Source organism: Salarias fasciatus, chromosome 14 (genome assembly GCF_902148845.1).
Source record: "Salarias fasciatus chromosome 14, fSalaFa1.1, whole genome shotgun sequence".
In the NCBI taxonomy this organism is placed as follows: domain Eukaryota; kingdom Metazoa; phylum Chordata; class Actinopteri; order Blenniiformes; family Blenniidae; genus Salarias; species Salarias fasciatus.
The window spans coordinates 25,894,708-25,918,278 of NC_043758.1; the positions used below are offsets into that span (position 1 = coordinate 25,894,708).

At 43.0% G+C, this 23,571-nt stretch overlaps 1 protein-coding gene across 1 annotated transcript in view; it reads right to left on the reverse strand.

Annotated features, from left to right (window-relative positions):
- Positions 1–313: 313 nt before the first annotated feature.
- LOC115401129 (galactose-3-O-sulfotransferase 2-like) overlaps positions 314–23,571 on the reverse strand; it is a 28,190-nt gene continuing 4,932 nt past the window's right edge. Inside the window, exons 2-4 of the mRNA XM_030109318.1 lie at positions 8,348–8,452; positions 6,819–7,419; positions 314–3,561 (exon numbers count right to left, since the gene is read on the reverse strand). Of these exons, the coding sequence (XP_029965178.1) occupies positions 2,587–3,561; positions 6,819–7,419; positions 8,348–8,452 (1,681 nt within the window). The 3' untranslated portion in view covers positions 314–2,586. The remainder of the gene's footprint in view (positions 3,562–6,818; positions 7,420–8,347; positions 8,453–23,571) is intronic.

A 23,571-nucleotide genomic window follows, 5' to 3' on the forward strand; every position in this document is an offset into this window, starting at 1 on the left:
ACACACAAAAGTAAATTTTCCCCTTAAAAAAATCTTGAGATTTTAAGATTCTTTTGACTGAGAACCAAGCAGCATCACAGCATGATGCTTCCTCCACTGTGCTTTACAATGGGAAAGCTTGACTTCTCTTCATAGTACATTTTTTTGACATGTGAACTGGATTCCTGATGACGTTTCCTCTGTTTCCTCTGTTCAGTGAAAACCTCCCAGAAGTACGGCATTGTTGGCCACATGGTGTTGTAGTGTCTTCACAGTGAGAGTAATGCATTTCATGAATACGATGTACATGCTCAACAAAAGACTGGAGGCAAGGACCGGTTCAGGTCTTTATTTCCACAAGTATAAAGAAAAATGTGAAGAAAATTCCAATGAAAAACCCAACAGACAACCAGTGAAAAGACCACAACTTCCTCTTTTATCCTGCAGAGCTCTGTAGCATTAGCAAATCTGACCTTCTGTGACCTCTAGTGGCCTAAAAGTGACCATTCACCTCATACGATAGTCTCACAGAGACCAAGCTGTGGTAGTAAAAAACATTCAGATTTTTCCATCACCCAGTTCAAAATCAAATGCAGAAAACTTGTATCCCATTAAACCAAAGAGCACACATCTACCTTTATGACTCCCATTCCACACACAGGAACCTTTCCTGTATCTACATCATATCAAAGCTGGTTCTAACACTGATCAATAATGAGATAGCAGGGAAGATTTAAACTCATCAGCCCCCAATTTCTGTTTCAACTTAAAACTAGTGTTGTGTAAACGGGGCCAAAAATGTTTGTATCTATCAGAACTCGGACTGGTATTGCAATGCAACATTATTAGTGACAGCTGGAAAACTGACCCTTATTGTGACCTTTAGAGTCAATGGAAATGATCACAGGCAAAACACAAACCCGATGTCCATCACGAAAGATGAGATGAATTAATCTGTTCAGCTCGGGAACCGAGAAAGTCCAGAAACGATCCAGTTGGAGATCCAGTGGAACCAAAACAAGGCCTTTGCCTCAACCTCACCTGTCGCTCTCTTTGCCCGAATCGAAACCAGGAAACCTTTGGAGAACAGAATGAGCGTCTTTATTCTTGTAACCTGATAACAAAAGTCCTATTCAGCCTTCACTGTTACTCTTAACTGGTCGAATTACCCCGCCGTCATTCAGATGTAATGGAATGCAGGTCCCACACACGGGGAATAATACGACTGAGTGGAAATCTAGCTGTACAGCTCCTGGATGTAGATTTTTCAGGTACAGTGCTTATATTCATGCTCCCTGTTGCTCTGGTTGATTGAAGTATGTCTAACTAACTGAGGCAAAGTACAAGATCTTCAATGTTTCTTCCATCAAACATTTACATTTTTGCCCTAATCAGAAACAAAATAGAAGCATAAATTAGAAACAGATTTCATCAGATATTCACATTTCACCAGCACCCAGTCTCTCATGGTCGACGCAAATATATGTATACAGTATAAGGTGATGTGAGAACAACATCAAAATCCCTTCAAAACCTGTTTTATCTTAGAAACTGTCTGTGTAGAAAACTCCATTTGGAACAGCAGAGTGTTTTTCACAGAACAAGGAGAGTCTGAGAGTGAACCTTGTGTGCCCAGAAATAAATATGAATTTCATAATCTCCCAACCACCTCACAATGGACCAATAAGCAGATCCGAACAGCAGAGAGAAAAGTGTGTTATGGCTCAGTGTAACACAGCCTTTTCAAATACACTGAATGCAAATTTAGACAAACTGGAGCAAATTTAAACTTTACCTTGACTACGGGAGGCAAATCAATTCCTTTGTGATTGCATTAATTAACAAGGGGGCGTCAAACATCAGGCCCGTGGGCCAGAACTGATCCAATCCAGGCCAACAAACCACCAAGAACATTGTAAAAAGTGTCAAGGAACAGAGATTAACAGCAAAAAATGTCTTACCCGAGCTGAGATATCGTGAAGCTGCCTTGAATGACAGCTACCTTGTTTCTGTCAGGGTGAGTTTGTAAAAACATACATAATGTAACAGCTACAGGAGAAAGTTTTTGACATTTCACGCAATTTTCTACCAGAAGATATCATCAGGATTGTTTTTTTTGTTGAGATTGTTGTAACTGTCAGTTGTAATTGTTAGATTGTTGCAAAAATATCGACATTTTGATCACGTATACTCTGTGTATACCAAAAAAAACACTTTAAATTTTACATTTGAAGGTTGTCAATGCACGATTTTACTGGTCCGGATCACTCAGGATGAAATCGGGCTGTTTGTGGCCACTGAGCTAAAATGTGTTTGACACCCCTGTTTTTGAACATCAATCTGAGGATAAAATATTAATATTCCAGAAATTTAGATCAAATCTGCTGACAGATGCTCGGCTTCAGCTGTCATAAAGTTATTACCTGTTATTACCTGTCTTCGATTCAGAGCATGCTGTTTGTTCATGTATGCTTTGGGTTTTGATGGACACTACTTCCTCTACTGGGCCACCAGCTCCTTCTCAAACCTGTAACAGGACATTTTCCTTGATATCTCTCAGACTGAACAGACACAGGTACCACATCTCAGAGATGTCGCAGTTCTCTCTCACGGCATGTTCGTTTCGTCTTCGTCGTCTTCGGGCGTCGACCGGGGACTGATGGAAGTCTTTCGTTGTTTGGGATGTAGGTAAGTTTTCCTGATGGTATTTCTGTGACGGACCACCCTCTTTTTCACCATCCCCATCACGGCAGTCCTTCCTGAATTAGGTTTTTTTACCGCTGGCCGGTACTTATCTGGAAACTGCTTGTAGTAGAGGTGGTCTGTGTACTGCAGCTCTGGAGTTATAAGTCTTTGACATTTTGCTTTGGTGTCTCTGTCTAAATTTGGGTTGAGGTTATATCCCTGAATGACAGCGGCGCCGTACTGGAACGGCTTCAGCCCGACGTCTTTAACTTGTGATGGATCGACCGCCTGCCCGCCTTTCAGACAAGTCTTTGCCAGCCTGGCCTGAATCTCTCTGAGTTCGGACACTTCTCTTTTCATGTTTTCTCTCCCGATCATGGTATCCACTTTGTGCCAGAAAGTAGCGTTGAAGTGCAGGTAGATCCTCCAGTCTAAGGCGTTCCAGTGTTTGATTTTCTCCGCCGTCTCTGGACTGAGGGACCGACGGGTTTTTTCACTGCGACTGTTGAGCCTAAAAGACGCCACGTCTTCCAGGGACCAGCAGAGGGCGTGCCTGAGCAAGATCATGGACTCCTCGAAGTATTCAGAGATAAGAATGAGGTTGAAATCCCGCTCTATGCCCTGGATAGCCGCGGCAACCCTCTTCTCCAGATCCGTGGTGGCGGCCGTCACGTTGTTGTCGAAACCGAAGTCAAAAGCCAGGATGTTGTGAGCGTAGTGGTTATTATTCACCGAGAAGTTGAAGTTCTTCCAGTTGACGTCGAGAAAGCTGTCCAGGCTGGGACTCTTGTGGAAGGCCGGGATGCTCTTGAAGTAGATGAATAAAGACTCCATCATTGTCACAGGATGTCGCAGGATGGAAAAGTAAAAGGTGTCCCGAGGCATCACTTTGGCCACCTGGAATAAAAACAGAGCAGGAATTACAGGAAATCTGAAGGCTCTCTCTCAAACAGCTGCCTGCCTCTGGCTGGATGTTCGCTGCCTTCAGGCGATGGTTGCTTTTTTATTTAGAGCCAAATATATACAACAATGTTCTCAAGTGAAAAGGGGAAACTGTTTCTGTGTTTTGGAGGTGTGCTTGTCCAACAACTGTACTCAGAGCCACTGAAAATCAACTTTTCGGAAAAGCTGCTGCTGCACATGAACATCATGATCGTAGTAACTACTTCCTCCGCAGCGCATGAACAATAACACCAATGGCGGCCTCCATATGGCAGGACTCCCAGCTCATATTCTCCGGGGACTTGGTAGCTTCATAGTTAAGATTCATCTGTGACACAAATCCAAATTTGTCCCCTGTCCATACAAATGTTCCTGTACTCATCATTGTTAATGGCTTATTGTTCTTGGTGTGTGGTTTCCTTACAGCCAACAGTGCCAATTCATCGCCACTCCATCATTTTTTGGAGTTTCCATGTAAACGGACATCGTTTTAAAACAAAGGGCTCTAACTTCACAGACTGCGCCGAATCCGCCCGCTGTCAGCGGAGCGCAAAGTGCGCCGTCGGCGGATAAAGTCAACGGGGCGTGTCCAGAAAATTGTCCTAATTTCGTGAACCAGGCGCAGTCACGCCTCCATCCCGCCCACCGGCGCAGGTGGCGCAAGAGAGAGGAGAGAAAGTGGGTTTAACCCAGCTGAGCGCAATTTGACCAATCAAATGAACACCTCTCCTTTTTTTCAAAGAAGGACACTGCTACATTAACATGATGAAATACATTTTATTTCCTGGCCTCAATACTAAACCATAGTGAAGCAACAATGTATATGACTGCATTTTGAAATAAATAATCTCTTGTAGAGCTTGGGGAGCCAGACAAATGAAATAAAAATGCAGACACCCTGCATTTAGCGGCTACATACAGACTTTGTAGGGAAAGGGAAAATCTGTTTTTATTTGTGTGCATCATAACTCTTAAAGATACATTTGGGAAAGCACAAAGAATTACAGGTGCCAATCACTCAGCGCAGCTGCACAGCGGAGCTGGGTGAGTCTACTTAGGACTGCTGGTTCAGTTGTCATCAGATCGATGTCCTCTGAAATGATTCCCTGTAATTCCTATCACACACATGGCATTCCGGCCATCCCAGACGAAGGATAATCATTTATGAGAGAATGGTGGCGACATCTGCTATCTGCTCCGTCCTCCGCTCTGCTTCACGTGTTGCCAGCATTCTTACCCCCCTCCAAAGGCCGCTATGGTCAGCCAGGCTGTCATATGCAGTGTTTTTGCGCAGGAGCACACCAACAGGTTGCTTTTCTGTAATCTAATGCATTAGAAATTAAGGTAAAGAAACAAAATATTAAATCAAGTGGATCAGCAAAACGTCTGTCTCATATCTACTTTATTAATGCCTAAAATCAGGTTTTAAAATGTATTGAACTTTTTACAGTGCGCATTTGCGCAGCGTACCTCTCATTCACACTCCGCGCACTCGTTTCCCTGATACACACGCACACACACGCCAACACACACAAAATAGTTGTATTATTAACTGTCAATAATAATCAAGAACATATTAAAATTAGTAAAATAAGTCTCCCCGGTTGCGCACCAGGACGGACACCTTCCCACACCGACCCGTCCTCACCCTGCTCATTTTATTCTGGGACTGCAGGCTCAACAGGACAAAGGTATTTATTCAGAAAATATGTTCGTTCTAAAATTAATTTTTGGAAACGAAAAATACATGGTTTGCTGTACTTTAATGGAGGATATAATATTTTACCTGAATCTGTAACTGGCACATCTGGAGATGCTGCAGTGCCCCTGCTGTCAATACCGTGTTCACTGTTGTGCTCAGATTTATTACATTAGTTTAAATAATAATAATAATAATAATAATAATTTTACACCATTTTATGTTATTATTATTTAGTTGTAAACTGACAGCAGCCTACAGTAATTCTCTACCTGGAGGTGACGCGTGAGCGCTTCCATGCGCCACTGCAGGTTCTACGCTGGACTGTACAGCAGCTGGAGGTCGGTCGGGTGTTTTTGGGGCAGCAGGATTACATTTGTTTCGCTGTTTGTCCCGCGACTGTTCTGACTCTGATTCAGAACATTCCTCCTCTTCACTCCAGTCAAGATCGCTGATGTCCGACACGTCTCCGCCATCCGATTCCCCCTCACTGACCTCCTGTATCATTGCTAAAGCTTCTTCCACCTTATATCTCTTATTTATGCCTGTTTTTACTATCTTTCTTTTGGGATTTGCTTGATATTTTTGGTCATCTGTCTGATTGTCTGCTGTCAGAGCTAGCCCCCTGTTCAGATGCGCGCATGAACCAAAACAAATCAATCACAGAAGAAAAAAAAGCCCCGTGAAGTGCATCTTTTTAATCAGTCTAATAATAATAATAATAATAATAATAATAATAATAATAATAATAAATAAATAAATAAATAATAAGTCTCACAGACCACTGTTGGCCTTTGGAGGTATAAATGCTTTGTAATATTATCTGTGTTATTGTTAGGACCTTATTTGCTTCAGAAAAACATACAAGACACATATTTAGGAAAAGTCAAAGAATTAGAGGACAGGGGAATTATTTTTAACAGATTTATTTGAATTCTAAAAACCCAAATGGTCTGTCAGATTGTCTTGGATGTTCTAGTGCTAAAGAAGATAATAAAAACAATTATGTGGTTCATGAGTGATTGTGTGTATCTTTCATGACACTGACAAGCTGTCAGTGTCATTAGATCCTCCGCTCCCCAGCCTGCTCACACCTTCTGCACGAAACTATCACTGCGCCCAGCTGATTCTGTCGACCCCTCCCCCTGGTGCGCCGCCACGCCCATCTCGGCGCAAGTGCAGCGGACCTGCCAGACACCCTCTTCTGCGCCTGTCGAAAATAGGAATGCACTGTCTCCGCTGCTGATCATCGCCAAGTTGCGCCGTCAAATTAGAGCCCAAAGTGTTTTAACCTGGCCCAACACATCAGTGTGTAAACGGGGCCTCCGCCTGCATGTGACCTCGTGTGTGAAAATATGGGCGTAGCTCACCTGAAGCCTTGAAGCCAATTAACACATTTTTTTTTTCTCACTCGAGTCGTGTAAATCACAGATGCTATAGACGCACAATCTGGGATGAAAAGTCGTCACTCCGGTTAAAAAAAAAAAAAAAGTTAGGAGGTGACAGAGCTCACCTCAGGCTTTCTGAACCTCATGTGGTTGCACATGATATGAAACTCCGTCACCCTCCGGCTGCTGACTCCCTCCACGAAGTGCGAGGCGAAGAGGAACGGGTAGAACAGCTGGCTGTGCTTGTTGAGCGGCAGCGCGAAGGTCAGGTTCCTGCTGTCGCCATAGCGATACAGGATGTTTAAGATAGTGCTGCTGGCTGTTTTGTGCGTCTTGAGGAAAACGACGTGGGACTTGGGGCTGCAGCTGGGTTTCGTGATGTTTAAGTGAGTCTTGATGAGGATCCTGTTGTCTGCTCCATTCACTTCTTTCCTGGCATTGTGGGACAGCAGAGGCCCTGGAAGTCCGACGCCTGGCTTGTTTCCAAGTTTTGGCCGAGGCGGATACTCTGGTAAAACATTTTTTTCCTCTGTGTCAGATTCAGTAGTGAGATGAAGCGTCTCATCCACCCTTCTGTTGATGCTTTTGTCCGATGGCTCTTTATTCTGATGAGGAGCTGAAGCTCTCATGTCCTGCTTCGCTCCTGCTGAAGACTCATACTGGTGGACGGCCCAGCCTTTCCCCAGAGTGGAAATCTCTTTAACAGAGAACGCCATCTTGTCGTTCCTTGAGAAGAAAAATTGAAACCCAGTCAGTTTGATGTAACAGAATGTATAACACCTTCATATGGAAACACAGAGGTTATACATTTTAAACAGCTTCACACAGTTTTGTTTAGTTTGTCTTCATGACGCTTAATTTATTCTGCTGTTGATACCAGGGAAACTGTCAAACTTTCTTTTTTAATTATGTACCTTCCTCCTGCGGGTGTAGAAACATCTGCTGTCATGGTTTTACACTATTTTCTGGCAAATCTGAGACAGGCGAGCTGCATATTTCCAGTTTAATTGATAATTACTGACTGCAGAATTTGATTGTTTTGGGTTTGGTGAAGTTCCCAGGAGCAGGCAGCAATGTCTCAAGGTTTAAAATGACTTGAGCATTAGTGTTTTACTCAAATTTTGTACAGATGCGATGACTGGGGGCTTTCATCGTCACTGCAGACCCTTATGCTCATTTTTTTTTTCTTTTTTCTTTTTTTTTTTGCGGACATTTCATTTCCTTTGCATTGTTGTTCACTTTTACTTTAAATAATCCGTCATGCTCCATCATGAGGAGTCTTATGTGGCGAGGCATACAGGATGTCAAACATCAAACACAGCACACCAAGGACACAGAAGTACCATATCTAATATAACACAAGCTGTGTTGTCACTTAAACAGCAAACATCAACAGTATAGTTAACAGTATAGCTGCACTGGAGATGAAGCAGGTCCTCGTCCATTCTGTTTTGTTGTTTTACTGAACATGTTGCACTCAAGCCAAAAAAAAAATAAAAAAATCATCAGTCTATCATTTTACATACAGTCTGAACTGACTGTATATAAACTGATCAAAACCATTGAAGTTCTTCAAAACTAAGTGGACTTTAGTGGAAACAAGGCTCACTAAATCAAAGTTTTGAGTGTGTCACTGATGTTGGAGTCGCCTCACCTGGCCTGGCGGGCGACAAAGGTCTGAATGGCAATGCAGACCACCAGCAGGATGAGCAGGACGGACAGAGAGTGGCGCCGGTTGCACACCCATCTCCTCATGAACCTTGAAGACACACACATACACACACATTACTTGAGTGAAATAAAATCAAGTGTTGCTTCATTATGAGAATCTTTTGCTCCAAACAAGAAAAATAAGAGATTACATAAATGTCTTCCTGTCTGAAAAAAAGTGTGTTTGGTTGTTTATTAGTTCATTTTAGGACTATGGCAAAAGATAAGTAGTCTCTTTGATCATAACATGCGGGGGAAAAGTTAATAATATATATTTACCTATCATCCTTTCACTATCGTGTCTGCTTTACCTGAGTAGAGTTTGGAAAAGCATCAGAAATGAGAGTATATTTCTGGCTACAGAACTGGGCCTGGAACTTTTCTTGGCTGGATTTCCTGTGGCGGATGCAGGACTTTGACAGCTACTGTAGATTGATTGCAGCCATGTTTGGAGACTGGGTTGAGAGCAGAGGTAATGACAGCACGAGAGAACACCCAGTAACCTTTCGCCCTAACAGCCCTTCAGCTGAATCAGGCTGCCTCTGGGTGAAACTATATATCAAACTATGAGGGAAAGAATTTTCCATTTTAAGTCTATTCTCAGCCTCCCACCAGAAAATTCTCTCTGGGTCCACAAAATCAGACACCCTCCCCCAAATAAAAACAGTCACGAAGGGCAGATTCAGGCAGGTTTCTTTCCCCTGACGTCTCTGAACCACATTTTCAAGATAACTGTAACCACTGATTGGTTGCCGCTCAATCAAAAGTAACTTTTTTTCCTGATTCATGGAAGAACTGAAATGCTTTCGGATCTAACCTCATCTTTTCTTGGGAGAAAAACTTGAACAGGAAACCGAAACCTCAAGAATACAAACACTCCAGTAGCATACTCAAAGATAGGAAGCACTTTAACAGCTCAGCATCGCATCCAATAAAGCAGCAAACAAGCCCACCTGGCAGACGTAGCCGCACTTGTCGACATGCGTGATGAAGGGGTGTGTGTGGGCGTCAGCAGCCGCTATCTTCCACAATAAAGACATGAAAACTTTTTTTTCTGTCACGCTGGAATATTAAGTAGGCTGAAAAAACCTTTTTTGTTTCCAGCAGAAAAAAAAACTTTGCATATAAACAAAAAGCGGCGTGCCTTCTGGCTGTAGCCTGAAACACGGCGCCGCAGCAGGGTGAAACTGGTTTTTCACTCATTTCAGTACTTGAAATGATCTTTGCTATCATGCAGAGTGGAAAGGAATAAATGACGTGCACAATCAATCAATTAAACCCAGATTGAGATCTGAATTCCAGTGATGCTGGACTTCATTTAATGTTCTCAGAGCACTTCACTCAATGAGCCTCGCATCTGTTGAAAATCCTCCATTAGAAACAACTTGAGGCGAAGTGATCAAAAATACTTCATCACATGGACTGAAATGCGCATTTGAAACGTTATTTCTATATTTTACAGACGTGGAGAACAATACAGCTCAGATCTGTGTGGTTTTCTTTACTTCGAACAGGTGAGACTGTCACACAGTTATAGTATGATCTATTTATGCAGCTCTATAATTATAACACCAATGCCTCGGTTCCAGCAGACAGCTTTCTACACACCCTGACATGATTCCAAAGAACCCAGGTGGAATGGGATTTTTCTAATGTTTCAACCATAAAAGCATTTATCTTGTAATGAAGTCACCCTTACTCTCTTAATGTTAAAAAGATGATTTTTTTTCCACGTGGTTTATTTAGTATTCATGCCAAAAATTGCTACAATTAATTGACAATGTAAGTACGAGTAAGCACTCGTATAACCTATTTCAACTAATTCTTGATATATATCTTAAGAATCTAAAGCAATCCTTAAGTTTGCGTACGGACCCACTCTTGTTTGGCAAAGAGGAAATCTACGACGCAATCTGGGGGAATCTCCAAGAAAAAGAATAAAAAAGAATCCAGAGCATCAACCACTTCAACTATCTCGCAGCTGCATCTGTTAAAGAAAAGGAGAGGGAAAAAAAAATCCCCTTCACCATCCTTCAATTTGCAAGTTAAAAACAACACGGAGAATCTTTTTTTATTTCCTGTGAACGAAAACAGCAGCTCGCTCCTGCGCTCTGCGTCAGACTGATCCCGAGCGTGCTTTCACCACACACGTTCAAGGCTCACAGCGGGATGAAACACGTTGACACGCTCCAGTCCCGGCTTCTTCTTACAAGGAGCTCTCCTCAGAAGATTTATGGCTGATTTTTATTCATTTGTCTTCCGCTTATAATCCTGCTTCACCACGGTTTGGATGCACTTCAGTGAGAAACTTCTGAAATACAGTTGGATAAGCCTGTTTTCTGAGGTTGAAACAATAACCTTATCTGAGTATTTACCCAAAACGCCTCTGAGATCCTCTATATCCACTTCTCTTCATAATGTGGCACGAGCAGCGCTTTCTATAAACAGACACCAGCCGCTCGCCTCGGCCCTGACCACAGCTCCACACAGCAAAGAGCTGAGAGACTTAGCTGCCCAAATCCAAGCTCCTGCATCCAAACAGCCGAGTGTTCGATGGCAGCAGCTGGCCCACCGAGTAGAAAGCACGCAAATACCCTGAGTGTTTCAGTTTAATTAACCGATCCTGTGATCCTCATTCGACTTCAACCAATTTCCACCTGAGCAGTCTGATCGTAAGGTCGCTATCGGATGACAGATTTTAAAACTCTTTTAAAACTATTTTCAGCTATGAAGCTGTAAAGTCCCAGGTGAATATGGAGGGGAAGTCACGCCACTCCAGAGACCTCGTTCTTTGGTTTTTGTGGTTTAATTGTAAACAGGTTTAATTTGCAGGCCTGAATCGGCACTTTCCTTCTTCCTCTCAGGTCTGAGCCAGCCCCACAGGAGAGGAAATCCTTGCAGCTCAACACAATCTTTTTTTTGTCTCATTAGAATGAAATCAGCTGCTTATTTGGCAATGCGGACTCCGACCTGGACACCCTGAGAAGATGTATGGCTGCAAGAGACAAAAATCGATCTGAATGAGAAAGACGATAAATTCCAAAGAAGGGAAAAAAGGAAGACAAATGCAGAAAAGCCTGCGTGAAGTGCTGAAGATTGATGTATGAGGTATCCTGTGTCTCCAAATGGCTTCTGAGGCAGACTTTTGTCTGTCCTGTATAAAGAGGAAGACTGTCGGCCCTGTCCTCGTGTGTTGGATTCATTCCAGTCTCAGTGGAGAGAATTGACTCACGGGACCAAAGTCACTGGTTTGGTCCATTTTAAAAGTAGTTCTGACTGCTCCCTTTAAGGTCAGTCTAAAGCTTGTGCCACTATATTCCTTTTACAGCGCAATAACTTTTAATCAAATCTCTGGTTTGGTGTTGGAACAGGATGGCTGCACGTCTCTCTACAGTCCCACTGCGATCTCAGGAGGAAGAAAGTGATGGATGGATAAACCGAGGATAATCCACTCCTTCTTTATGGCAATGGATAAAAAGGGTGATAAAGATTTCTATTATAATATTAAAAGAAGCTTCTTCTGCTGAATTGCACTGCATACACTGGCTCCACACATAGTTCATGCGTGCCAAACATAAGGCACAGGGGCCAAAACCGGCAAAGAATGGCAAAGAAAACAAACTTTAAAGAATGGTATGAAAAGAGGGAATGCTGACTCCAGGGCTCTCATTTCTCAGACATTGAGCATGAGACACACACACCGTCGGCAGGACATTAATAAATAAAAAAACAAATTGCGACCGTAAAAACCTTCTTCGCATGTGCCAGCAGCCACACAGCATGTTGTGCTGCGTAGGATTTTTAGAGACACACTCCATAAAATCAGCATGCTGTTAGCTGTTAGCCACCGGTGAACTAGCTAGCTTTGAACGATTCATTCATTGTGTGACGGACGCTGAGGCTGACGGCTCTGTGATGCATTCACATTCCAAAGTCAAAATCATATTTACAGAACAGAAGTCTTCTTCGACAATCCAGCACATCCATATGTTCGTTTCAAAGGAGAAACAGTCATTCAAAAACTGAAATGGTACAAAACTGTCGACAGTATAGAAAGTGGAATAAAATTGAAGAGCATTTTCATTTCATTTACTCTGTGCATTTCACAAATGTGTGACTTCAAGACAGTTTGTGTAAGAAGTTGATGATTACAGACAGCAGCGACATGAACTTCAGGCTGTTACTGTTGGGTATTTCATAATTCAGCCTGTTTTTTTGTTAGTGGAGCAGGAGACAAAGTAAACAGTCTACGACAAATATAAGTTACTTTTTTTAAACCACCAAACTTCTTAAATTATTCTTTATTTTGCTGAAGATTAGCGAGTTTAGATCACAACATTTTTAGTTTGTTGCTGGTATAAAAATGCATCATCAGAATCAGAATCGGAATAGACTTTATTGTCATTGCACAGGGGGGGTGCAACGAAACACGGGGGGGTACGACGAAATTTTGTGGGTGCTCATGTAAAGCTACAATCCACCTGATAAATGGCTTCACGATCATGAAGCCATGATCTCATCTGCAAGATCAAATAAATTACACAACAAAACTATAAATGAGGAACTATTATAAGCGTTATGACAGTTTCACGATAGCACGCATGCAATAATTAAACTACTCAACAACATCCCTCCTCCTCCAGGTGTCATCTCCACTTTACAAACTTTCTTCTCAGCTACAGACATTTATTCTTCCTCATTGTAAATCATAGAAATGGTGATTCACCTGGACTTTTACATTGTTTTCCGCATGCATATGCAGTCATGCGGGGATTTTAAAACAAAACAGGTGGACTCAAGAAACCCAGGGCTCATGTACAGCTTAAAGAAAAATTAGAGATCAAGTCCTACATTCACATTAAAGGTGCATTAAGGAGTTTTACAACCTTAAAAATACTTATTTTCCACCATAAATATGTTACACATTTTTAATGATGTGTACAATGTGCCCTGACATATTCATTGCAAGTACCTCTAACAGCGCTAAATTGTCACTTGAAAGTTGCAGTGCTGGTCCGGCACCAGCATTTTTTTGGGGAGAATTTGAAAGCAATGACGTAATGCGCGCTCCGGCTGGTTAGGTTTCATTTTGTCCGCCATTATTCCGCCAGATGCTTCGTGAGCAACAACTGAGCAGGATCTTCCAGAAAGTAAGAAAAGACTGGCTTCTAGCACTGCCACAGCTCCAGCACAGACTCCACCAGGTAAAAGAAACTTAAATCTTACTTGAGCGCTTCTAAACGAGCGAAGACGGAGTCCCCCTCTTCCGTGCACGCGAGCCACAGGGACAAGTTTTTCACTAAGGGCCTCCACACACTACAGGATAATCGGGCCGAATTTTGCCCCGATCTTCTCCTCCCGATCGAGGCCGACAGGGTCCGACTGTCGGGAGTATGCAAATGAGTTCGGGTCCGATCTTCGTGTAGTGTGCGGTGTGTTCCGAGAGATTTTTTCCGGTCGGAGCCTCTCGGGAGGCGTCGGAAGGGGAGATCGGAGATAATGAACATGTTCAATATTTCCGATCGCAAATCCTGTAGTGTGTGGTGCGCTCCGAGAGGCGCCGATCAGCTCTGAGTAGAGCTGTCCACACCCTCGAAATAAAGCTCTCTGATTGGGTGAACAGCTCCGTCTCACCAAGGTGCCGCTGATTAAAAAAAATCCCCCCGCAGCTGTCAGAGCTGGATGAATATATGTCTGTGAAATATATTCACTATATACGACAGTGAAACAGAAAAGCCAGAGCTCCTAAACTCAGCTGTGCAGAAAGTGATGGTTAATCCTATCGCTCCTGGATGAACTGGATTTCCTCCATTCAGACCCAAACTCCGATCTAATATAATATCTGCATCTCCACCAGTCCTGCAATAATCCCAATGTTTTAATTAATCTCCGTTATTAACCATCACGGAAGAATGGGGAAGAAAAAAATAATAATAAAAGAAAAAAAAAACTTTCCACTGATTCCGTGCCCTCAGAGACAGAGCGGACTATAATGAAACTTTCCTAATCAATGTATTTTTACTCTGATTTAAACTATCAAATCTGTGGACATAAATAATGATTTAAGATATTTGATGATTTAAAAAAGATTTAAAAAAGTAGCTTTTATTTGACACGGTCTGCTAATAACTTTATTCTACTGCTGCACTCGGGACTCAAAAGTTAAAAAAAAAAACAAAAAAAAACACACACAAACAGATTAGCTAATAAGCTGAATTATTATTAAATGTAAATTATAATAAAATGATCTGAAACTATGTTTCCCTCTTCTGTACTGGAACATTTAAATTTTCTAACAAGGTGCTGACAGTCCGTGCTCTGTGCGCACGGCGGGTGGGGGTCTGCACTGAAGGAGCGATACCAATGTGAATGAATGAACTGAGGGAACGAATGAGTTCTCCACTTATTATTGAAAGTGGAGATGAATGTAAAAACAGCAATGAAGGGAAACAGCAACACAGTCACGTCGGACGACGTGAGATTTGGGGGAGTGAGGAGCCGATTCTCGGCTGAAGAATCTGCTAGTGTGTGTTCTGCTCCGGAATGACACCGCACACTAGACGATCAGGAGAGGAAGATCAGGTACGATCTGTCCTCTGCTGTCGTGTAGTGTGTGGTGTCTGAATCAGGGAAGATTGAAAAAATCCTGTAGTGTGTGGCTGGCTTAAGCCGCATTACGCCCAAGGCCTGCAGGGGGGGCTGTTTCGCATAAAACGTGCAAACTCCTTAATGCACCTTTAACAGTACTCAGATGAAAACCGCTACACTCCGATTGGACCTGATCAACACAAAATTAAAAGCCATATTTCACAGTCTCTTCCTGAAGTCAGTGCACACAGACTGTTTGCAGGCTAAAAGAAAAAAAAAACAGCTCCAGAAACATCTGGAGCGACGGCCGCTCCGCCTTCAGGCCTTTCTCCACACACTCTCCCAGACACACATGAACTCTTCACCTCTGAGTGTGAGTAAAGACGTGGTCGCAGGTAGGTAACTCTGTCTTTCTGAGGAATTCCAGGCGTCTCTGTCTGCCAGCGGAGACGCTGGAGCTCAGTCAGACACAACAGACAGACTGAGAGAAGTTCCCCTGTGGCTCGTAATGGAAGTGACATAGCCAGGCCGCGCTGACCGACACAGACCGACCACAGTCAAATCGGCATACTGAGAATCGGACAACCGGGGAGAGTGTGGAGGGAGGGAAACACAGATTTGTTTTCACTCATTTATACATATTTGTATCTTAATGACGTCCTGCTCATGAGCAATCGAATATATTCACAGCTTCAAGATCAAGACAAGTCAAGTCAAGCTTTATTTTCATCTTAACTACATGTAGCCGTAGTGCAGGCAAAATGAAAGCATGTTTGTCCAGGATCCAATAAAAACAATTGAGTTAAAAACACCAACACTAATGCAATCAATCCCTCTCACGACCAACACACACACACACACACACACACACACACGCACAGTCTTGTATTTCTATCCTTGTGGGGACCGTCCATTGACTCCCATTCATGTCTAGCCCCTAACCCTGACCCTTACCCTAACCCTAACCCACACCACAATAAAGACTAACCCTAAAGAAATGTTTTTGCACTTTTACTTTTTTCAGTAACAACAACATGGTCAAGAAAACACTGTTTCTCCTACTTAGGACCGGAAAAAGGTCCCCACAAGGCACGTCGTTTCACGTTTTGCTATCCTTGTGGGGACATTTGGCCCCAACAAGGATAGAAATACGAGAACACACACACACACACACACACACACACACACACACACACACACACACACACACACACACACACACACACACATCTCTAAGACAGAGACAGTGAATTGTCGTAGGTGTCTACAACAGCAGGCTGTGGTGTAAAGTGCACAGCAGTGAAAGTGACCTTGTGGAATACTACGGCACACAATACTGAAAATATTAACTAAAATATTGAAACCAAAACTAACAATACTGAAGTTAGATGAAGGTGCAGACAAGTATTCACTTCCCGATCAGCAGGTCAGCACTCTGACAGCTTATGGAATGAAGCGGTTGTTCAGGCCGGTTGTTCTGGAAATGTTTGGCAGATATTGTTCAATCTCCTGCTGCTGCAGCGGCTCTCCAAGAGTTCCTCGATTTAAGGGAGGGAGTCTTCAATGATCCTCTCAGCCTGACTGACCGTCCTCTGCAGGGTTTTTCTGTCTGACATACTGCAGTGGTGCCATGTTGAGACGCTCCCAACCACACTTCTACAGACAGTCCTGTGGTTCTCCCTGGTGGGGAGAGGGGCTTGCTTCAACTTCTTCAGGAAATGTTGTCTCTGCTGGGTCCGCTTGATGATCACTGCGGTGTTTCTTATTCCAGCTCAGGTCCTGTGACAGCCACATTTCGGGGAACTTGATATTCTCCACTCTCTAGGTGCAGACGACTCCATCTCTACTCCCATGTGGCTAAAAACCTCAACATCACGAGACGATGCAATCGGTCAGGTGAAAGACGTTATGCTGATTTTTGCATTTTGCTGCGGTCAAACAAGTGACTGAACACATTTGTATAAAAGTTGGTGAAGAAAACCAGCAGTCACATGGTTAAAAACTTGTATGAACCAATTGTAAGTTCAATTGTTGAGATCTATAAGCTTTTAAATTGAAATAATGTAATGAAACAAAAGGAAACAACTATTTAAACATATTTTACTTTGTATATTGCTTTGTATAAGTATATTTTACTTTGTCTTCATTACATATTTAACAAATTCAGGGATATTTATGTGTTTAGATGCAATGTTTTTATCCTGCAATATTTGATTTTGTCAGGATTTCGTCTTCTTATAAATCAATTGTAAACGGTCTCAAAAACTCATCAATCACACCAACCTGAAGATTTCTGTGTAACTCATGCTGCACACTGGACAGTACAACGTGAATATTCAAACACCTTTTAGCTGCCCTTCTTTTCATTTAACCGAAATATTTGGTGCATTTAAGAAGGGTTTCTCGTCTTATGCAGATGATGGTGAAGCAAACAGAGAAAGGCAGGGAGACCTGCATGGAGATGGAATTATGTCAAAAACATGATGCACCGCCGAAGCCTTTTTCAAAACTACCTTTTTCAGAGACTCTAGGATGCTTTCACACCTACTAGTCCGCTAGAGTGTTTCGGTTCAGACATAAATGTCGCAGCTGTCAACTAGTTCGGTTCGCATTCACACCACTTGTTTGTGCAGATGAACTATCCACTATGACCCTCCTCCCCCTTGGTGGCACTGTTCACACAATAGTGTGTTTTGGGTGACGGAAGTGAACCCTGATTGGCCAGCATGTGTGACGTGATGCGCCGCGCGGCTTGCTACGGAAGCCTCCGCCGACCAAAAAGCCTTCTCCACAACAGAGCGGACAGGACCGAGGCTGGTCAACGTTCACACCAGCAGCGTACCGCACTGAGACTGCACCAAGACCGCCTCCTCGAGGAGGTCTCGGTACGGTTCTTTGTCCCGGACCAAAACTAACTGGTCCGCTTTCACACCAGCGCATACGAACCGAACCTGCAGGAGTTGGGGACTCTAGTCCGCTTCAAGAGGACCAAATGCTGTAGGTGTGAAAGCACCCTTTAGCTGTTGTGCAATCAGATAACGATACACCAGAGAACCACAAATATGTAAATTATATTACTGTAACTATAAAAGCACCAAGTCCCAGGAGGCCACTCTGGATGCTGCCACTGTTGTTATTGTCCATCTATTCACACATGCAGAGGAACTATTTACTATACCAGCGGTGCACGTGTGCAGGAGCCACGTATCCGAAAGTTGCATTTTCCCTGGCTTACACAGAGACGCAGCCGGGGCGTTTTTGAATAATTCCACAATGGGATCCGTTTTCAAAAAGTTGCATTGACAGTAGCTCCCAGCATCGTGTGTGTGTGTGTGTGTGTGTGTGTGTGTGTGTGTGTGTGTGTGTGTGTGTGTGTGTGCATAAACAAGGCTTTGATCTATTGGTGGCTATTATACCTGTTTGTTGTGACCACACTCAGAGAGTGAAGATGCTGGTTCAACCTGCATCAGAGACGTGATGCCGAAGCAAAGGAGCATCCACTGTTTAAGAGTCGATCAAACAACGAGGCCAAAACACCCAACCGTCAGGCACATGTTCACAACCGCTGTTTTATACAAATCTATGAAAATGATGCCCACGAAATCTATCTAAATGGAGAGTATCCGTGTCGTGTTAGTCACCAGTGCAAACATGAACAGAAATTACTTCTACTTTGGAAAAACAGCAAAACAAACTCTGTGGGTCAACCCGGTCCGACCTGAGCTGGAACAGCTGAAAGCCGAGCCCACATGGACACAACCCGCACTACTGTTACTTTATCAGGTGCAATCAGCAGACTGTAATATGATGCTGAATGGCTAACATTTCACACTGCCTGCTACCTGTGATAGGATATCTGAGCACCGGGCAGAGCAACGTGAGACAGCCGACGCTGATTTGACCTTTCAAAGTGCTGCTTAGCTGAAGCCCTTCAGCTGGACTCTCATCGTTCTGTTGATGATTTTCAATTTCTGTTCATCAAGCGTAAACGTACTTGTACAGGTCTTGTGGTCGGGTGAAGTGAAAGAAGCCAGTTGTTTAGTCTGCCACGCTTCCTGACAGTAATTTGGTTTCTAAGGAAATGAGCCTAATTTATACAACAGACTTTGAATGTGTTGTGAGGGGGAAAGAAGCAGGCCTGGTTTTAGGTTGGAGTACAACAGATCTGTCTGACCACAACTTACGGACAAATTATAAGAAATACCCGTTATGAGAAATTGTTTTACTTCACAAGTTACTGAAAATCAAAAAGTAAGTGAACTAAGCTTTGCTATACATTATATTTCTTGGGTCCTGTTTAAACAACAGCGAAAGCAAGTGTAACTGCCAAAAACCTTTGTTGCCTTTTTGGCATTCAACCGTAGCTTTTTCAAACAGGCTTCTGAGGTGGAACTTTTCTTAATTGTGTGCATTTTAGCTGAGACGTCAGTGTGAGTCTACGCATGGCGATGCAGAGGAGGTGATGAGGCACAGGTGTGCTTCATCAGAGTCTGATTGCCTCCCTCCTCTCTCCCAGGGCAGCGAGTCGGAGACACACTGGGAGAGGCAGCAGGAATATATGCAGCGGTGCACACTGGAGTGCACGGAGAGCACAGAGAGGAGCTGGTGGCCTGCCTCCACACACGAGGGAAGCGCATGCTGCAGAGGACCGCGAGACCCAGAGGGCAGCAGGACAGTGAGGCTCTGAGGGAGGAGGTGGATTCCCTGAAAAGGGTTTATGTGTGTGGGTGTGGCGCAACAATTAAAATGTTAAAGCAAGCTAAACCACGAGTCTCTGTGGCCATCTGTAGCAAAGAACCTGAGAACGCTACAGATGGACTGACTGATTAAGTTCAACGTATTCAGTAACAAGAAGATACTCTATGTTGTTCATATTAGCAGCTCCTAAAAGAAACTGTTGATAACTGTTGATACTAATGGCAAGCGAAGGAGAAACACCAACCAAACAACTTAGACAGCAAATACTATAAGTGCATCATACAGACACCCTTTTTTTCAGCCTACAGCGGATCCAATCAACCACATTATCAATAGATCTTCCCGAAAAACATCCAGGCATGTTGCCTCATTTCCATCTTTAATGGCACTGATGTGACACAGCCAGAGGTGACTGCTGGACAAAAAAATGGAGGAACCGATGAAGGAACATTGTCGCAATTCTCTCACTGTACGGCTCTGCGTGGAGAGAGACAGCAGCTCTGCAGTTCTTTATCTATTCTCCATAAATAAGTGAAAAGCTCCCTGACCCTGTAATTACATAACTTATTTCAGAATAAATCAATTAATATACTCCTGGTTGAATTTAAAAGAAGAAAATACACCACCAATAAAAGCAACAGTAAAATAAAATGCACACTGTATATACTAACTAGACGATAAGATATGATTAAGAACCGAGCAGTCTGCCGCCATGACCTATATTTAAAAAAAATCTTCCCAAAGCATCTTTCTGAGTCATTCAGCAGAACAATGGAGTGTGTCACAAGCCACTGAGCTGTCAGACCTTGAAAATACAGAAGCACTTTTCAAGTTTTTAGAGTGACCTGGACTGAACCTGGGATTTTCTCAACTCCCCCCCAACAGCAATAACTCAGATCCCACCGTAGTTGTCAGTCACAACAGACTGTATGCAGATGTGTTTTGAAACGTTTTTGATTACGTTCTGCAGCAATTCATCACATCTGCTCAGTAGGTTTGAACCCTTCTCGGGTTTTGTCCATACATCACTCTTTTACAGGGATTTTCTCACTCCTTTCATCTCACACTCCTTCCCTCATTTCTCCTCTTTTCATCTCGGGCCATCTTTGGAGCTCCCACTGTCAAAATATTTGTTTTGTACATGAGATGACGTTAAGACTGTGGGTGTATAATTAGTAAAAGTACCACTTGCACTGTTTTTTTAGGACAGAAAAATGGCACAAAGGAAAAAAAAAAACAGGTGTTTTTGACCACATTGGAATTTTCAGTAAACACAGAGAAAAGAGTTGAACGGTGCACGAGCACACACACACACACACACACACACACACACACACACACACACACACTCACGCACACACACACACACACACACACCTTCAGGAGTCTTCTGCCTTACAGGATGTTTTCATAAGCAATCACAGTAGCTTGAGGACTGCCCAGATTTCTTCCAAAGAAATGGTTTCCTGCAGTTTTATCTAGATTACTGCTACAATAGAGTCTGATCTGCTAAAGTTGTCCATGTACAAGAACAGGCTCCGATTTCCTGATGACTGAAAGATGCACAAAACAGGAGTTTTACTCAGCTGGCCCTCCACAACTTTTATTTGTAGACTTCATTAAAGGTATCTTCTGCGTCGCCTTCCTTCTGGGAATTTTTATGAATCTCTTCTGTTGATCTATTTTCTTTGACACTTTGACAGATCAACTCCGAGAATGTACTCCTGATTCCTCTAATGTGTTTGATAACTTCTTTAATCAACACATCCAACTCATTGCAGCACACATGTCTTTTTTCTTTGTCGTTAAATCTACCATTATATATTTTCTAATATTTTACTGTTATTGATGAGTGTTGGTGTCTGCAGGGATGTAGGTTTGTGTTGTGTGTGTGTGTCAGGGATATGTCTGCTGAAACAAAGCAATTTCCAATAAAGGATCAATACTTTTCTGCTCTACTCCATTCATGGTGTTGGTCTTAATTGATTACCATCCAAATGCACACAAACTATATGCATGAGCATGCACTTTTGCACGCTTTATCAGGATCGGTGATGGTGATAATGGTGTTTTAACCTTTTCCTTATAGCTGAACTCGTATTGCTTCCCACTCTGTCATGACATGGGGGGGGGGGGGGGGGGGGGGGGGGGGGGGGGGGGGGGGGGGGGGGGGGGGGGGTGATTACAACACACACAACTGTGGATGGATGAACAGCTGAGTCCAAAAGGCACCTCACACACACACTCACACACACAGAGGAGAGGTCAAATGTGGCCAGCAGTGTCTGCCAACCTCTGGCGTGGGATCAAAAAAGTCTGTCATTTGTTCAGCAGCCCGTCCCTGCAGTTCGATCCGACTTCCCTTCACCCATCACGACATTTACGCACCAGCCATCTGTTCATCACTCCAGCTGAGCGTTCCCGTGAGAATGCAGCCTCGTCAGGAAATACAAGAGGCAAGGCCCGGATTTACTACGGAAATTACAAAGCTGCACCTTTGAAGGGAGGTTTCGCTGTTTAGAAAACGTGTTTTTCTTGAGTTTTTCTTTTCCTGTTTCATTTGTAAATGTTTGGTAGATTATTTCTATGCTGTAACAATGCAATAAATCACCCCACTGAAAAGCCTCTTTGTTTCCTTTTCAATGCATAAGTGCATCACGTTTGATACATGACTTGTGGAAACCTCTACATCATCTCTGCAACATTTTTACTCCTCAAAACCCATTTTTCAGCATTGGAGACCAAACAAATATGCAAGCACTGCATCAGCAAGATGGGTGAATAAAAGGGATGTCAGACAGTTTGCATTTTCTGGTCCTTTTTTATGACTTATTAAGTATTAAATGTTGCCACATTTGTAAAGAATATACAAATACATTTGTGGAATGAGCAGTAAAGCTGAATATGGAGAATATGTAGGGAGAAAACCTAATAAACGGGGAAAACATGCAAACTTCATCGAAAAAAGTCTCCAATCAAAACAAGCCCCATCATTCGACAGCAACTTTTATCTAATAATCATTGATGAAAAGAAGGATTTTTCAGTTTTTCACATGAAGAGGATAACAGATAATGTTATCTGTTACATCAGATCATCCCCCCTCATATAAAAGCCCGGCAGTCGGTACTTCTGAATGTCACCGATAACAACTCATGACTGAACTGGAAAAAGAGGAACTTCGAGACAAATCCTACATTGATGTTTGTGCAAGGCAAACCAGCCATCTCCAACGGGAGACGAAGAGGGATCGAGAGAGACACACCAGCGATTAAACACATTGTTAATCTTCACCGGTGCATTTCAGATGAGCTCTGCAGGTCATGGGTGACTCCCGGTATCGTCCCTGTTCCCAGCTTTACGTGGACGGGGAGAGGATCGAGGAGGGTTTGGACAATCACATGTGAAAACTCCCTGGGCAAATATCAAGATCAGCAGCTACGACATCCTGGTCACACACTCTGCCAGCACAACCCGGGGGTCTGCGGCCCACCGCTGTGGAGCCCAGCGAGGCTCCCTCCCTGAAGCTTTCAGAAAATAATGTGCAAATAAACTTTTTTTTAATGCTTTTAATCCAGCTCCTCAAATTTAATATGAAGAATCGGAATTAAAATCCACATAAGCAAACGACAGCAGAGAAATATATTCCAGTAACAAGCAATAATGTAATAATTTAGGTTTTTATTTCAAAGTAATAAAGCCTATGAAGTAATAACCATGGTGAATACTGTCAGAAGAGTTTGCCAATAATGTAACAATATATTACTTTATTAAAGCAGAATTAAAAACCATGTTTTTTAATAACTACAGCCAATAACGGAAAAACATCGGTAACTGTCAATAAACACTAAAAGATAAACATCGGCTTTGGCGTGTCCACAGGG